The sequence below is a fragment of the Canis lupus genome, chromosome 21 (genome assembly GCF_011100685.1).
Source record: "Canis lupus familiaris isolate Mischka breed German Shepherd chromosome 21, alternate assembly UU_Cfam_GSD_1.0, whole genome shotgun sequence".
Taxonomy (NCBI): Eukaryota; Metazoa; Chordata; class Mammalia; order Carnivora; family Canidae; genus Canis; species Canis lupus.
In genome coordinates, this window is record NC_049242.1 from 28878948 (window position 1) to 28896726 (window position 17779).

The 17779-nt window shown below is 41.2% G+C and overlaps 3 protein-coding genes across 3 annotated transcripts; all 3 read left to right on the forward strand.

Moving 5' to 3' along the window:
• The first annotated feature begins 2478 nt into the window (after positions 1-2478).
• Positions 2479-3435, forward strand: OR52H1 (olfactory receptor family 52 subfamily H member 1). The gene is given in 1 exon segment (NM_001388704.1): positions 2479-3435. A coding segment is annotated over 1 exon segment (957 nt).
• Positions 3436-8732: 5297 nt separating this feature from the next.
• Positions 8733-9689, forward strand: OR52H1B (olfactory receptor family 52 subfamily H member 1B). Its single transcript, NM_001388981.1, is given in 1 exon segment — positions 8733-9689. A coding segment is annotated over 1 exon segment (957 nt).
• Positions 9690-13651: 3962 nt separating this feature from the next.
• Positions 13652-17114, forward strand: COR52H8 (cOR52H8 olfactory receptor family 52 subfamily H-like). Its single transcript, XM_038568850.1, is given in 6 exon segments — positions 13652-13858; positions 13957-13981; positions 13984-14093; positions 14096-14217; positions 14385-14943; positions 15256-17114. Coding segments are annotated over 6 exon segments (2304 nt in total). The 3' UTR covers positions 16537-17114.
• Positions 17115-17779: the final 665 nt, after the last annotated feature.

The window sequence follows — 17779 nt, forward strand, 5'->3', positions numbered from 1 at the left end:
TTTTCAAAAATGTGGGAACCAAGGAATTATACAGTTCAAATAATCTCACCTATGTTCACACATTTCGTAAATCGAGGAGCTGGAATTTAAATGCTCAGCAAACTAATCTGGCTCCACAGCATACCCATGTGCCAATATTTCCTTGTGTTACTATGTGCATCTGTGTCGTGTGTGTGTTTCACCATAATATCCACATAAATATTCACGCATTTAATAAAGTGAATACTAATAATTTATATCATCCAATACCTATTCATATTTAAATTCCCACAATTATGCATTATCTCGCATTCCTTGTTATTTTTGTAAGCAATTCGATAAAGAATTGCTTTGTTGGTTCATTCTCTTAAATTTCTTTAGTCTAGAGGAGTATTTTTCTCATCTAAGCACCTTCCACTCTGTTAATAGCATTGACTTATTGAGCAGACCAGACTGTTTCATAGATTGCCCTGACTTCTAGATTTGCCTGGCATAAACGACAAACCTCAGAGATGACACAGACTGTGTGTGCCCATGTGTGTGTCGTAAAGGCTTTGGGTGACTGTGAACATCTATTGTGTCTGAGTGCATGACACATAAAAAGTAGACAAGACCCCTCCTCACATGGGTATGAATGAAGGATGCCTGCAGACAAGCTGAAGAGCTGGGACTGACAGCACTGGGTTTAGGGTCCTGATGCTGGGTGCTGTTTCAGGCTGTGAGCAGCACATAGATGGGTGGGTTTTCACATGAAAGCTGAACAACCAAATCATATCTCTACTATTGGCGAAGGGTGAGTCTTAGGCCCCCCTGAATGCATAAGAAGGAGATGAAGGTCACTCAGCCAGAGAACAGGCATACTGAGCAGATGGGGGTTGGACTGTGGCCACTGTGTGAACTTGGGGTGTGCTCCCGAGTCTAGAACCTAAAATAACAGAGACACTTTAGAAGAGGGTTTCTGAGGCTTCCAGAAAAGTGTTTTTCTGTATAGATAAGGGACAATCAGAGAGGAAAGAAGAGATCATTCTACTTCTGTTTTACCAAAAACAGATGGGTGGAGACCAGAAGTGTTGGTTTGACAGATGCTGGTCTGGTGAGCTGGGCCTAAGAATGAATGAAAATGGGGGCTTGGCAGGAGGCTGAATGTGAGCTTTGTCCATCAGGACTCAGAGGTGGAGGAACAGCACGAGCTTCCTGGCACTGCTGCTCCTGGTTGAGTGGCAGGATGTATGGTGGGTTATGTGTAGAATATAAATAATGTTTCATGCAAGACATTGCTGGAGATGAAAGGAGGTACAGGAAGCTAGTATTTAAAAGACCAATTCTCCAACTAAACGTTCTGGGAATTCACTCAAGAAATAGCGGTTCCAAAATCCAATTGTGAAATAGGTTGTTTGTATTTTCATTGGTATGTGTGCATGTTTGTATGATGCGTGCAATGTGTGTAGGGTGAACATGTGCAGGTATGGTGTGTGTGTGTGGTGCAAACATGCGTGTAAGATGTATCTGTGATACATAAAGGGTGCTGGGGGGTGTGTTTTGCAGGAGTATGGGTTGGTGAATCTACTGTGGTAAATTGCATAATAGATTGTAAATATAGACCAGAGAATGTTTGAGATTGTGTGTCTGAGAGAATAACTGTTGTAACATCTGTGCATCTATCCAATAGAATATGGATTTGCAAGGAAACAATCCTTCTTTTGGAAAGAAACATTGACAAAGTGTATTACTAAGTCAACATAATAGAATGTTATGCAGCTGTTTAGTGTAGAGGGTCTTGAAAATTATTTTTTGGGTGGGGGGGGTAGAGCAGAGACTCATGAACCTCATCTCTATGGAACTTTTCTAAATTTTATTTAAGTTCTACATGTGGTTCAGCATAGGCTAAGAACTCGGCCTCTGTTTTTTGAATTAACTAAATTTTTGGATTTTTACCTCATCCAAAAGAATGTTGATCACACATATGTAAGAGCCATAGCCATCCAGCAGATTTAAAAGAGCAAATATTTATGGTGAGGCAAATTTTGGTATTCCACATGACGGGACAAGCAAATCATGTCAAGATCTTGTCAAGACTAACCATCCAATAGTGTCTACAAAAGACACAGAAATTATTTCCACCATAAAAAAGTATACACTATAATTTTTAACTTTTATCAGAGGTATGTTATATCATGAGAGAGGAATTGCAGCCAGTCTGGAAGGCTGCCTGGAAGAGTCGTGTAAAGTAGCCGAGATGGCTAGAAGAAGGAACATCTTCTCTTGAGGTAGAAGGACTGTAAGTCTCAGTATATCTTAGGCAATGCTAGTTTATGCAAACTACCTGCTGTTGTTTCAACACAAAACTTTATTTATTTCAAAAGTATTCTACTTAACTGATATGGTCTTGTCGTATTTAGGGTCAAAAATGATGAATGGTTGGAAATGAGAGTGACTCAAGTGACCCTAACTCTCCTCTACTGCCCTCTGTCTGTCCCCAGGACCTGTATTTAGGTCATCATGTCTGCCATGATCATTTTCAACCTGAGCAATTACAACCCAGGACCCTTCATTCTGGTGGGAATCCCCGGCCTGGAGCATTGCCATGTGTGGATTGGGATTCCCTTCTGTATCATCTATGTTGTGGCCCTCGTGGGAAACTGTACCCTTCTCTACCTCATCACAGTGGAACGTAGCCTTCATGAACCCATGTTTTTCTTTCTCTCCATGCTGGCCATGACTGATCTCATCCTGTCCACAGCTGGTGTTCCCAAATCACTCAGTATCTTTTGGCTTGGGGCTCGAGAAATCACATTCCCAGGGTGTCTTACACAAATGTTCTTCCACCACTGTAGCTTTGTCCTAGATTCAGCCATCTTGATGGCCATGGCATTTGATCGCTATGTGGCCATCTGCTCCCCCCTGAGATATGCCACTATTCTGACCCCCAGGACCATCACCAAGATTGCAGTGGGCATCTCCTGTCGAAGCTTCTGCATCATTCTGCCAGTTGTATTTTTGCTTACACGTTTGCCTTTCTGCAGGACACGCATCATACCACACACATACTGTGAGCACATAGGTGTGGCCCGGCTCGCCTGTGCTGACATCTCCATCAACATCTGGTATGGCTTTTGTGTTCCCATCATGACAGTCATCTCAGATGTGATTCTCATTGCCGTTTCTTACACCCTCATCCTCTGTGCGGTCTTCCGCCTGCCCTCCCGAGATGCCCGCCAGAAGGCCCTTGGCACCTGTGGTTCCCATGTCTGTGTCATCCTCATGTTCTATATACCAGCATTCTTCTCCATCCTTGCCCATCGTTTTGGGCATAATGTCCCTCGTACATTTCACATCCTCTTTGCCAACCTCTATGTAGTTATCCCACCTGCACTCAACCCCATTGTCTATGGAGTGAAAACCAAGCAAATAAGAGAAAGGGTCATCCTTTTATTTTCTACCAAGAGTTCAGAATGATGTTTAAATATGCTATGGGAAAGCTAAACCTTTTATAGAGGATATTAATGTAAGAAGAAAGAAAAAGTAAGCTAATAATATTCAAAGTGAGAACTATATACAGGTGCTTTTACATACCTGGGAAATGGTGTGATTTTTATGAAGGAGATTATTCTATGTATAAAAAATTCCCTGATGATCTGTTTACTTGTGGAATATGAGTTCACTGAATATGAATAGGAAGAAGAGGTCAAAACAGAGAACTGACTTACTTTAAAAGGAAAACACGAAAATTCTGAAATAGAGATTTGCAACTATAGAGAGAAAAATGTGTTAAGTAAGGCAGAAACATGAAGAGAGAGACTAAAAGTGAAAATATCAAAAAATAAATAACACTGAAAATATCACTCACTCTCCCGAGAACTATATAATCAGTAACTCCTCACCATCCCAGGGCTGCAACTCTTTTTGCCCACAGGTTCTGTCCCTATGCTTTAAGAAAACCACATTTCTGCACAGAAGACATCTCAAGATCTCCTTCTTTCTTCGCCCTCAGCTCCGGAACTCAACACCACTTCAAACCACATCAAGGTGGCTGCTAAGCGGGAGGATAAGAGCTTCTTAGGTACAAACTGAGACCTGTCCTCCAAGCTCCTAACATTGTCAGTGGGCAAATCTAACAGACCTCCCGCAGGAAGATACTTTATTATTCATATTTGTTTTATCAGTAAAAGTGGTATTAGTGTTTCATTTGGGTTGAATCCATTAAGGAAAACATGAAAGAGATGCCGATGAAGATTAGTCAAGCTACCAAAAAGCAGCAAGAGCCAGGACTCAGAGATGAGAACAAAATGGGATATAGCAAATGGTGGGTGTGACCAGATATACATGGTAGGAAGAGCAGTGTGTAGAGGGGACACTGTGGGGGAGGGGCACAAGAGAAATAAGCTGATCCTTTAGGAAGCCATAGAGTGATGTAGATAAGAAGTGATGTAGGTAGGAGCCATGTGTGATGAAGTTAAGACATGAAGGTAGCTAGACAATGAGAGAATTTGAGGAGATATTCAGAGGGAACAGCAATACATTTTTATAAAAAGACCCTGAATTCCTCCTGAGTAGTGAGGTGACATTTGCTGAGCCTAGGAACATTGAGAACGGGCACAGGGGTGGGTAGTGGATGCATTTTGGAGATTGATGGGTTTCAAGTAAAAAAGGGAGGCTCAGAAAAAGATATTACAGAATGGTAACCACTGGATTTACCAATGAGAACATACTGACTTAGGCCATGAAAGGAAAGAGCGTCCAGGATCTGCTTCACTCCTGCCCAATTATAGAGATGGTGACACCCAACTATCCTGTTTTCTAGTATTAATGCTCACAGCCACATACCTACTACTCTCCCAGGACAGGGAGGCAGGGAGGTACGAATATCCATTGTAGAGCCATGAAGGCCCCACTCTGAAAAGCAATAGAACATCTTGACATGGGCCATGTGATCATTCTAAGAAATGTCTGGTGAGTCTCCGCTGTGTTAGACATTTTCACAGCCACTCGTCTACCTAGTTTGTCAACCCTTTTATAATTGCAAGAGGTAGGTACTATATTATCACCTTCTTACAGATACTAAGTGTTTTGTCTGAGCCTTTATCCAAGGAATGGGGTCAGGGGGCAAGAGTTTGAAGCTAGATGATGTGACAAGTGGACAACTGCAGGGCCATATTCCCACAGGCATGCAGGCTCATGTGCAATGCAAAATAATAAATATCCAGAGGCAGTATCAACTCCCAGGCTTGGGCATGGTTAACATAACTTCTTCACACTTTCCTCTTGAGAGTAAGAGGATGCCAGGATCCCTCAGGCCCTATCTATTTACTTCTTCCCCAAATTGAATATTGGCCAGAAATAATAAATGAGCAGGGAATCCATCTTTCAACCATCCCTTGCTTTCTCCTTCACTTATTTCTTTGTTTGCTTCTTTCTCTTCTTGCAGAGTTTCTAGCTGGCTGTTGATACAACTTTTCTTCTTGTTGTGTGGCCCAAAACTCACCATTTAAGTGAGTGTTAGTTGTTTGAGGGGTGTGGCCTGAAGTAGGAATTGAACAGAACGCAGAGGTGGGTGGGCACTTAGGGCTCAGTTTTCAGGAGCTATGCACTGAGACTGTCATTTCCTTTGTGGGGTGCTTCCCACATAGAATCGCTAGTCATGGTTACCAGAATTGCACAGATGCTCCATCAAATGAATGACAAAGATCCAGACAGATCCACAACTATACACCTAGTTTGAGCATGGCCAAGCTAATGTTGTCTGCAAAATTCTGGGTCAGACGTGTGAGGAGGACCCACCACTCTGATCTAAAGAATGGGGTTAAGTCTGCAGGTGTGTGTGTTTGTGTGTGTGTATATGTATATGTATATGTATATGCACGTATGCCTGAGAAGCTTCCTTTGGTTTGGATGCATGTATGCTCTGTTCTCTTCTTCACCGAGTGGTCTGACAGTGAAGGATGGTACAGATTATATCAAATGCGGTCTATAGGGAGACATACAACAGTCCATGCTTGCTATGGGCTAGACTGCAGCAGGGAGTGGTTTGGGGGCATGTCTTTTCTGTCCTAATAATAACTAAGAATTAGAGCTTTTAGACCCTTTTAAACACGTGGGAACCAATGAATTATACAGTTCAAATAATCTCATCTATGCTCATTTACATTTGGTAAATCGTGGAGCTGGAATTTAAGTGCTCAGTGAACTGATTGGCTCCACAGCATACCCATGTGCCAATATTTCCTTGAGTTACTATGAGCTTCTGTGTCATGTGTGTGTGTTTCACCATAATACCATAGACACATTTAATAAAATGAATACTAACACTTTATATCATCCAATACCTATTCATATTTAAATTCCCACAATTACGCATCAGCTCCCAATCCTTTTTATTTTTGTAAACAATTCATAAGAATTGCTTTGGTGGTTCATTCTCTTAAAGTTCTTTAGTCTAGAAAAGTATTTTCCCCATCTAATCACCTTCCACTCTGTTAATAGCATTGACTTATTGGGAAGACCAGGCTGTTTCATAGATTTCCCTGACTTCTAGATTTGTCTGGCACAAACGACAAGCCTCAGAGATGACATTGACCATGTGTGCCCATGTGTGTGTGTTGTAAAGGCTTTGGGTGATTGTGTGAACATCTGTTGTGTCTGAGTATATGACACATAAAAAGTAGACAAGACCCCCCCTCACATTTTTATGAATCAAGGATGCCTGCAGACAAGCTGAAGAGCTGGGATTGACAGCGCTGGGTTTAGGGTCCTGATGCTGGGTGCTGTTTCAGGCTGTGAGCAGCACACAGATGGGTGGGTTTTCACATGAAAGCTGAACAACCAAATCATATCTCTACTATTGGCGAAGGGAGAGTCTTAGGCCCCCCTGAATACATAAGAAGGAGATGAAGGTCACTCAGCCAGAGAGCAGGCATACGGAGCAGATGGGGGTTGGACTGTGGCCACTGTGTGAACTTGGGGTGTGCTCCTGAGTCTAGAACCTAAAATAACAGACACTTTAGAAGAGGGTTTCTGAGGCTTCCAGGAAAGCGTTTTTCTGTATAGATAAGGGAAGGTCAGAGAGGAAAGAAGAGATCATCCTGCTTCTGTTTTACCAAAAGCAGACTGGTGGAGACCGGAAGTGTTGGTCTGGCAGATGTTGGTCTGGTAAGCTGGGCCTAAGAATGAATGAAATGTGGGGCTTGGCAGGAGGCTGAATGTGAGCTTTTTCTGTCAGGACTCAGAGGTGCATGAATAGCAGAAGCTTCCTGGCATTGCTGCTCCTGGTAGTGAGTGGCTGGCTGTATGGTGGGTTATGTGTAGAACATGAATAATGTTTCATGCAAACACATTGCTGGAGATGAAAGGAGGTATAGGAACCTAGTCTTTAAAAAAGCAATTCTCCAAGTAAAAGTTCTGGGAATTTACCCAAGAAATAGCAGTTTCAAAATCCAATTGTGAAATAGGATTTTTATATTTTCAGGTATGTATGCATGTGTTTGTATGATGTGTGCAATGTGTGTAGGGTGTACATGTACATGTATGGCATGTGTGTGGTGTGTATGTGTGTGTGGTGCACACATGTATAAGATGTATCTGTGATACATACAGGGTGCTGGGGGTGTGTTTTGCAGGAGTATGGGTTGGTGAATCTATTGTGGTAAAATGCATATTAGATTGTAAAGATAGATCAGAGAATGTTTGAGATTGTCTGAGAGAATAACTGTTGTAACATCTGTGTATTTATCCAATAGAATATGGATTTGCAAGGAAACAATCCTTCTTTTGGAAATAAACTTTGACAAAGTGTGTTACTAAGTCAACATAATAGAATGTTATGCAGCTGTTTAGTGTAGAGGGTCTTGAAAATTATTTTTAGGCAGGGGGGTAGAGCAAAGACTCAAGAACCTCATCTCTATGGAACTTTTCTAAATTTTATTTAAGTTCTACATATTGTTCAGCATAGGCTAAGAACTCGGCCACTGTTGTTGAGTTGACTAAATTTTTGGATTTTTACCTCCTCCAAAAGAATGGTTAGCACACATATGTAAGAGCCTTAGCCATCCAGGAGCATTAAAAAGCAAGTATTTATGGTGAGGCAAATTTTGATATTCCACATGACAGGACAAGCAAATCTTGTCAAGATCATGTCTAGACTAAGCAACCAATAATGTCTATAAAGACCTAGAAATTATTTTCAGGGACTCCTGGGTGGCTCAGCAGTTGGGCGCCTGCCTTTGGCTCAGGTTGTGATCCCTGGATCCGGGATCGAGTCCCGCATCGGGCTCCCTAGGAGGAGCCTGCTTCTCCCTCTGCCTATGTCTCTGCCTCTCCTCTCAATCTGTGTCTCTCATTAATAAATAAATAAATCTTAAAAAAAGAAATCATTTCCACCATAAAAAAAACTACACACTATAATTTTTAACTTACATCAGAGGTATATTATATCATGAGAGAGGAATTGCAGCCAGTCTGGAAGGCTGCCTGGAAGAGTCGTGTAAAGTAGCCGAGATGGCTAGAAGAAGGAACATCTTCTCTTGAGGTAGAATGACTATAGGTCTCAACATATCTGAGACAATCCTAGTTTATGCAAACTACCTGCTGTTGTTTCAACACAAAACTTTATTTATTTCAAAAGTATTCTACTTAACTGATATGGTCTTGTCGTATTTAGGGTCAAAAATGATGAATGGTTGGAAATGAGAGTGACTCAAGTGACCCTAACTCTCCTCTACTGCCCTCTGTCTGTCCCCAGGACCTGTATTTAGGTCATCATGTCTGCCATGATCATTTTCAACCTGAGCAATTACAACCCAGGACCCTTCATTCTGGTGGGAATCCCCGGCCTGGAGCATTGCCATGTGTGGATTGGGATTCCCTTCTGTATCATCTATGTTGTGGCCCTCGTGGGAAACTGTACCCTTCTCTACCTCATCACAGTGGAACGTAGCCTTCATGAACCCATGTTTTTCTTTCTCTCCATGCTGGCCATGACTGATCTCATCCTGTCCACAGCTGGTGTTCCCAAAACACTCAGTATCTTTTGGCTTGGGGCTCGAGAAATCACATTCCCAGGGTGTCTTACACAAATGTTCTTCCTCCACTGTAGCTTTGTCCTAGATTCAGCCATCTTGATGGCCATGGCATTTGATCGCTATGTGGCCATCTGCTCCCCCCTGAGATATACCACTATTCTGACCCCCAGGACCATCACCAAGATTGCAGTGGGCATCTCCTTTCGAAGCTTCTGCATCATCCTGCCTGATGTATTCTTGCTTACACGTTTGCCTTTCTGCAGGACACGCATCATACCACACACATACTGTGAGCACATAGGTGTGGCCCGGCTCGCCTGTGCTGACATCTCCATCAACATCTGGTATGGCTTTTGTGTTCCCATCATGACAGTCATCTCAGATGTGATTCTCATTGCCGTTTCTTACACCCTCATCCTCTGTGCGGTCTTCCGCCTGCCCTCCCAAGATGCCCGCCAGAAGGCCCTTGGCACCTGTGGTTCCCATGTCTGTGTCATCCTCATGTTCTATATACCAGCATTCTTCTCCATCCTTGCCCATCGTTTTGGCCATAATGTCCCTTGTACTTTTCACATCATGTTTGCCAACCTCTATATTGTTATTCCACCTGCACTCAACCCCATTGTCTATGGAGTAAAGACCACACAGATCCGACATAAGGTCATCCTTTTGTTTTCTACCAAGGGTTCAGAATGATGTGTAAATATGCTTTGAAAAGGTAATATGTTTTTATAGGGGATATTCATGTAGCACAAATAAGAAAAAGTTAATCTATTTAAAGTGAATTGTTTGTAACTGCTTTTGTGTACCAGGAAAATGGCATGTTATATACGAAGGAAGTTGGTCTATGTATAAACATTTCCTTGATGATCTGTTTGCTTGTGGAATATGAAATTGTATAGGATATAAGTAGGAAGAAGAGGTAAAAACAGAGAGCTGACTTACTAAAAGGACAATGCAATACAACTGTGCAAATTGATATTTTCAGCTGTGGAAAGAGAAAAATGTTAATTATGCCAGAGATGATGAAGAAGTAAGACAAAAAGTGAAAATATCAATGAATAATTCTTTATTTAGGGGATCTGTAGGTGGATTGAGAATATTTACAATAATATTCAATACTCATTATTATTCATGATGTGCATTGGCAGTTCTCTTTCAGTGCCCCCAACACATGAAATATTTCAGTACAAGCACTGTGAGCAGAATAATCTACCAGCAGTGATGCAATGAAGAGGAGAGAGCATATACTTTTCAACACCAATGTTTATCACCCCAGTGCTGGCAGAGGACAGTAGCTTCTAGGTTCCAAGACACATTGAGGAAGGGAACTGCAGAGATTGGGTCAGGAGATCTCATGCCAGTTCGCTGGGACAGTAAAGTAGATATTTAAACCCACTGCCCTGGAGCCTGTGGAGCCCTTGTTTACAGAGCGTGTTTCCTGGAAGGTGAGAGAGAATCAAATATCAGACACATAAGTGTGGTACAGAAGAGATAAACAGAGGAACTCTACAGGGAAGTAGCGCATGCATGAGAAGGTGCATCTAATTACACAAGGATCACATGGCACACAACACCATGTGTCATACTCGAAGAATGATCTAGAGTTCTTATGATAAATCTTTCATTTTTTAAAAATTATCCACTGCTTTAGAATTATCTGTTGAGTACTCACTGTATTGCAATGAGCCTCTAAGCAGTCGCGATATAAAGGTTAGTAATACAAAGAGACTCTTCCCTGCTCTATGGAGCTCATATTATTAGGAGAGAGATTCACAAGAAACATGAAAACAAATAAATTCCCTACCTTCAAAGAGTAATGTAACTGAGAGAAAAATGAAGTGAATGCAGTGATGCACTACAAGTGGGCAAGGAGGACAGTGGCAAAGAAGACAGCGCATGAAAAGGTCCTGGAACTGGAAACAGTGTGACATGACTGTGGACAGAGGAGAGGCATGTGTGGCTGGAGCACAGTGAGGTGGGGGGGGGGGGGTGTCCAGAGGAAGGGGGAAGAGGAACATGGTCAGGTCCTGTGGGACTGGAATCATCCAAACTTCGTTCTAGGAGGAGGAAACTGAAGCCTGCAGAGTGAACATGACTTCTCTAAGGCACACAGCAAGGCACTTATAAATGCAGAGCTTGAATAGGGTGTCAACTGGGTGTCAAACCCCCAGTTCAGAGATTTTCCCACTGCACATAACCTCACTCCTGAGAAAACAATGCCAGAGGGAAGAAAAAATAAGTAGGGATATCAAAGCCCATTTCTCTAATTTTGGTGAAGTCTAAGTGTTTTTAATATGCCCCATCCTACTAACTGAGGATTCTGCTCTAAGTACTAGCTTGCTAAATGTGCTCACAAATATCAGGAGATGACCTCTAATTCTCTAAGAACATGGATTAGCTAAGAGCTGATATTTTTTAAAGTTTACTGAGGAAATCTAAATAAACAGATCCTGAGCTAATTTAAACATACATACCTATTTCATCCTGTTAGTAACTCAAAGCCATGGTTGTTCACCAACACACAGGAATGGCTCCCATGAATGCTTAATGACCCAGACAAAAGCAGCACAGCAAGGGTCTCCTGCACTGTGTTCCTTACCTTCTCCCACCCTCTGTCTTTGGACCAGTTATCTGTTATTATATTTCTACCCCTCTTCCCTGGAGGATTCGTTCATTTATTTTCATGACATATTATCTCTGTGTTGGTAAGTCTATATCCTAGTGTTCATATATGATCTTCTTGATAAATCTGTGTCTTTTTCCCATCTAATAGGGCCAGTATTAGCTTTAAACAAATAATGTGGATCATGTGGCTTGCAGATTGTAAAATATTAATCTAATGTTAGCTGTTAGGTTAGTATTCTACTACTTACAACTGCCTTTGTCTTTGTCATCTGGAAAGAGAATTTCATCATCATGTTTTGCTCTGAAGTCATCCTTATCATTTAAAAACCTCCTTCCACTTTACTATTTACAGGAGTAGAAAACAGGTTAAGCCTGGTGTTTCTCTTCCCTCAAGGTCAAATCTACTGCCCCATGTGCCAATGGCTTTTTGTGGTGAGACTGGCAGCAAACATTCTGTTGCAGTGTCAGGCCATGAATGACATTACATGTTCTGCTTGGATTTAATAAAGAATACTTATACAAATATCAGCAGGTAACTTTCTCACACACAAATTGACTTATCCTATATCTTTTTTCTTTTTCCAAATTCCTTATCCTTATGTTAGATATGAAATTAAAACCATACCATTTGGAGAATTGGAAGGTTTTACCTTCCCATTTTCAGAATTTAGAGCTGTGTCCTACAAATATTAGGGGTCCATGGATGTGTCTCTAAATCATCTCTTCCGGAGTTACCAGATGTCAGCATTCTTTAGATGTCTGTGTTTACATTTTTGGCACCTCTTAAATCTGAGCCCTACTCATTCCACCATTCCATTGGCCAACACCTTAGCCAGACAGTTACGTAGTGTACCTAGACCAGAGAGTGCACATATAGTTTAAATTATAAGGCAATGACGTCAAAATGTAGTTATTGTGCTTAGAAGAATAATGTAGGGGGGCACTTGGGTGACTCAACCTGTTAAACATCTGACACTGGCTCAGGCCATGGTATCTGGGTCCTGGGATCCAGCCTAGCATCAGACTCCATGCTCAGTGGGGAGTCTTCTTTTCCATCTCCTTCTCCGTGTCCCTCTGCTTCTCCCCCACTCATTCTCTCTAATATCTCTCTCAAATACATAGCTGAAATCTTTTTTAAAGATTTTATTTATGCATTTGAGAGATAGAGTATGAGTGAAATAGAAAGCATGAGCAGGGGTGTGGTAGGAGAGGAGGAGCAGAGGGAGAGGGAGAGGCCAACTTCCTGCTGAGCAGGGAGCCTGACATGGGGCTCCATCCCAAGACCTTGTAATCATAACCATAACCTAGGTCAAACACTTAACCAGGGATCCCTGGGTGGCGCAGCGGTTTGGCGCCTGCCTTTGGCCCAGGGCGTGATCCTGGAGACCCGGGATCGAATCCCATGTCGGGCTCCAGGTGCATGGAGCTTGCTTCTCCCTCTGCCTATGTCTCTGCCTCTCTCTCTCTCTCTCTCACTGTGTGCCTATCATAAAAACAAACAAACAAAAACACTTAACCATCTAAGCCACCCAGGTGCCCCTAAATAAATAAGATATATATTTTTTAAAACACAAAAAGTATGTAGGGCTTATTACAAATGAGTAATGGAATGGATTTACAAGGTCTCAGAAGTAAGGAGGAAGTTCAAAGTTTTTATGCTGTCCATCTGCCATTTTGAAACTTTTTTAAAATAAATACACAATGATTTATCTAATTTCAGTCCGGTGACATTCATGAAGTATCTGCTATAGGAAATAAATGCATACAGACTGGCAGTAAATAGAGATAGTAAGTACTACCCACATTGCTTACAATCAGAAAGCTTATGGGTTGGTAAAAAGAACGTATCACCTGTATAGATACTTTGCTCAGCTAATCTTATGCATTGCAATGAATGGCAGATGATGTTAAGGGAGCATAAAGGAGCATACTCAACCATTCCTCAGAGGCAAAGAAAGCTTTCCCGCAAAGTTCATTTCTGTGACTGCTTAGAAGAGCACAAAGCGCCCGGCGCGCCGGCCTGGGCGACGATGCCGGACTTCTGCGCTGCCCCCACCTGCACGAGGAAGAGCTCGCAGTCGGGCCTGGCCTTCTTCAGGTTCCCGCGGGATCCGGCCAGATGCCAGAAGTGGGTGGAGAATTGTAGGAGAGCATATTTAGAAGATAAAACACCTGATGGACTAAATAAACATTATCGATTATGTGCCAAACACTTTGAGACCTCTATGATCTGTAGAGCTATACATTTTGCAGAGGCATCAGAAAACTAAAGAAGGATTGGGTTATTTTATTTCTCAAAATTAACTGAAGCAGATACTTGTGAAGTCATTGGGAGAGTCCTTATAGGACAGTTCTTCGTGATATGCAATACCAACAATATTTGATCTTACCAGTCATTTGAGCAATCCACACAGGAGACACAGAAAACGAATAAAAGAATTGAGTGAAGATGAAATCCGGACACTGAAACAGAAAAAAAAATTGATGAAACTTCTGAACAGGAACCCAAACATAAAGAAATAAACAACAGCAATGCTCAGAACCCCAGTGCAGAAGAAGGGGGTGAAGAACAGGATGAAGACATTTTACCTTTGACTCTTTTTTTTTTTCTTTTTTCTTTTTATTTATTTTTTTTGCATTGTTTTCTTTTTTTTTTAATTTATTTTTTATTGGTGTTCAATTTACTAACATACAGAATAACACCCAGTGCCCGTCACCCATTCACTCCCACCCCCCGCCCTCCTCCCCTTCTACCACCCCTAGACTCTTGAACAGAAAGAAAACAAAGTACCTAAAATCTTTCTTTGAAATTTTGATTCTTATGGGAAAACAAAACATACCTCTGGATGGGCATGAAACTGATGAAATCTCAGAGGGTCTCTTTACTCCTGATAACTTTCAAGCACTGCTGGAGTGCCGGATAAATTCTGGTGAAGAGGTTCTAAGAGAGCGTTTGGAGACAACAGCAGTTAACACATTGTTCTGCTCAAAAACACAGCAGAAACAGATGCTAGAAATCTGTGAGAGCTGCATCCGGGAGGAAACCCTCAGGGAAGTGAGAGACTCTCACTTCTTTTCCATCATCACTGATGATATAGTGGACATAGTAGGGGAAGAACACTTGCCTGTGTTGGTGAGGTTTGTTGATGAATCTCATAACCTGAGAGAGGAATTTTTGGGCTTCTTGCCTTACGAAGCCGATGTGGAAATTTTGGCTGTGAAATTTCACACTACAATAACTGAGAAGTGGGGGTTAAATATGGAATATTATCGTGGTCAAGCTTACATTGTATCTAGTGGATTTTCTTCCAAGATGAAAATTGTTTTTTTAATAAATTTATTTTTTATTGGTGTTCAATTTGTCAACATATAGAATAACACCCAGCGCTCATCCCATCAAGCACCCACCTCAGTGCCTGTCACCCAGTCACCCCCACCCCCCACCCACCGCCCCTTCCACCACCCCTAGTTCGTTTCCCAGAGTTAGGAGTCTTTCATGTTCTGGCTCCCTTTCTGATATTTCCCACTTATTTTTTCTCCTTTCCCCTTTATTCCCTTTCACTATTTTTTATATTCCCCAAATGAATGAGACCATATAATTTTTGTCCTTCCCCGATTGACTTATTTCACTCAGCATAATACCAAAATGAAAATTGTTGCTTCTAGACTTTTAGAAAAATATCCCCAAGCTGTTTACACACTTTGTTCTTCCTGTGCCTTAAACATGTGGTTGGCAAAATCAGTGCCTGTTGTGGGAGTATCTGTTGCATTAAGAACAATTGAGGAAGTTTGTTCGTTCTTCCATCCATCTCCACAACTGCTTTTGGAGCTTAACAATGTAATTTCTGTCCTCTTTCAGAATATTGAGCAAAAGGGTAAAGAACTGAAGTAAATATGCCATTCTCAGTGGACAGGCAGGCATGATGCTTTTGAAATTTTAGTGGATCTTCTACAAGCACTTGTTCTATGTTTAGATGGTATAAATAGTGATACAAATATTAGATGGAATAATTATATAGCTGGTTGAGCTTTTGTACTCTGTAGTGCAGTAACAGATTTTGATTTCATCCTTACCATTGTTGCTCTTAAGAATGTTCTATCTTTTACAAGAGCCTTTGGGAAAAATCTCCAGGGGCAAACCTCTGATGTCTTCTTTGCAGCCAGTAGCTTGACTGCGGTGCTGCATTTTCTAAATGAAGTGATGGAAAATATTGAACTTTATCATGAATTTTGGTTCGAAGAAGCCACAAATTTGGCAACTAAACTTGATATTCAGATGAAACTCCCTAGAAAATTCCGCAGAGCACAGCAAGATAACCTGGAATCTCAGCTCACCTCTGAAAGTCACTATAAAGAAACTCTAAGTGTTCCAACAGTGGAACACATTATTCAGGAACTGAAAGATATATTCTCAGAACAGCACATCAAAGCTCTTAAATGCTTATCTCTTGTGCCCTCTGTCATGGGACAGCTCAAATTTAATACATCGGAGGAGCACCATGCTGACATGTACAGAAGTGACCTGCCCAATCCTGACACACTCTCAGCTGAGCTGCATTGCTGGAGAATCAAGTGGAAACACAGAGGGAAAGATATAGAGCTTCCATCCACCATTTATGAAGCCCTACATCTACCAGACATCAAGTTTTTTCTTAATGTTTATGCATTGCTCAAAGTCCTATGTATTCTTCCTGTGATGAAGGTTGGGAATGAACGCTATGAAAATGGGTGAAAGTGTCTCAAAGCATACCTGAGGAACACTTTGGCAGACCAAAGGTCAAGTAACTTGGCTCTGCTTAACATAAATTTTGATATAAAACATGATATGGATTTAATGCTAGACACATATATCAAACTCTATACAACTAAGTCAGAGCTTCCTACAGATAACTCAGAAACCATCGAAAATACCTAAGAGACTTTTAAAGTAGGCTTTCTCTTATGTTTGATATTTGGAAAACTCTGTAAGAAATTTGAAACATCTTACAGAAAGAAAAGCTGTCGGGTGTATGTAGGCCACTTAATCACCGAATATCTTGACTTATTGACCTCTCATTAAGTACATTAGCCATTGATAATCTGCCTATTTAAAACGGCCCCTGATTGAACTCCTGTGCTTTGGAGACATAACTGTTCTTCCAGAAGATAGCGTTGAAAGTGCCACATTACACTTCTACGGGATCTCTGCTACTAGCACTTGGGAATTGTTTTAGTTAAGTCATTTTAGACATAACATTTATTATCACTGGATCCAATTGTCGGGTATTGAGCTATCAGTTCTTAGGAGAAAATAGATTTTGAAGAGGTGTGGGCAGAAGGAGTACATTTTGTAAAATGTTACAAGGAAGCTCACGAGTGACCTTTGAATAGTAGGGGTGTTAGTATGTTAAAAATTTATAATGGAGTTAAGGGAGTTACCAGACAGAGAGAAAAGTGAGCTTGCCAAGCAAAGATTGCAGTGTTTGATAAAGATTTTGTCTTTATCAAACGAACTTAAAGGAACAAGTTATACTTAAAGTTTGAATGAGAGAACCTGCCATTGTTCCACATTGGGTTGTTGCTGTTTACATTCCTTTGTTGAGCCTACATCCTCATGAGCTGTTTAACAAGTATATGTTGAACACCTATGTCTTCGTAAGCTTTTTAGCAGGTGTATGTTGAACACCTCTGTTCATGGTCAAGACAGGATCAGAGGCCATGGATACTGACAACTGATTTGTCTGTTTTCCTCTGTCTTTTCCCATGACTATTATCTACTGCCTCATCTTGATTTATAACCAAAACCTGAAAAAATAAAAATAAAAAAATAAAAATAAACAAAACCTGGAAAACCTACAAAGATAAGTGTTTTGTGGTTATCTAGGAATAATACAGAAAATATTGCTGTTATTTTTGGTGAAGAAAATCAATTTTGTATAGTTTATTTCAACCTAAATAAAATGTGAATTTTGTTTAAAAAAAAGAAAGAGCACAAAACAGTTGAGCCACAAGAATAAGGCGAACAGGACCTGCCAGCCAGAGGGGATCACCTGAACCTAAGGTGAGAAACCATGTGTATCAAAAATCTGTTTGTCTAGGTTGCTGAAGAAAGCATCCATAGTGATGATGGCATTGCTCAGGGGAGTTGTAGGAGTTCAGCAGTGAGAAATAGGGGAACT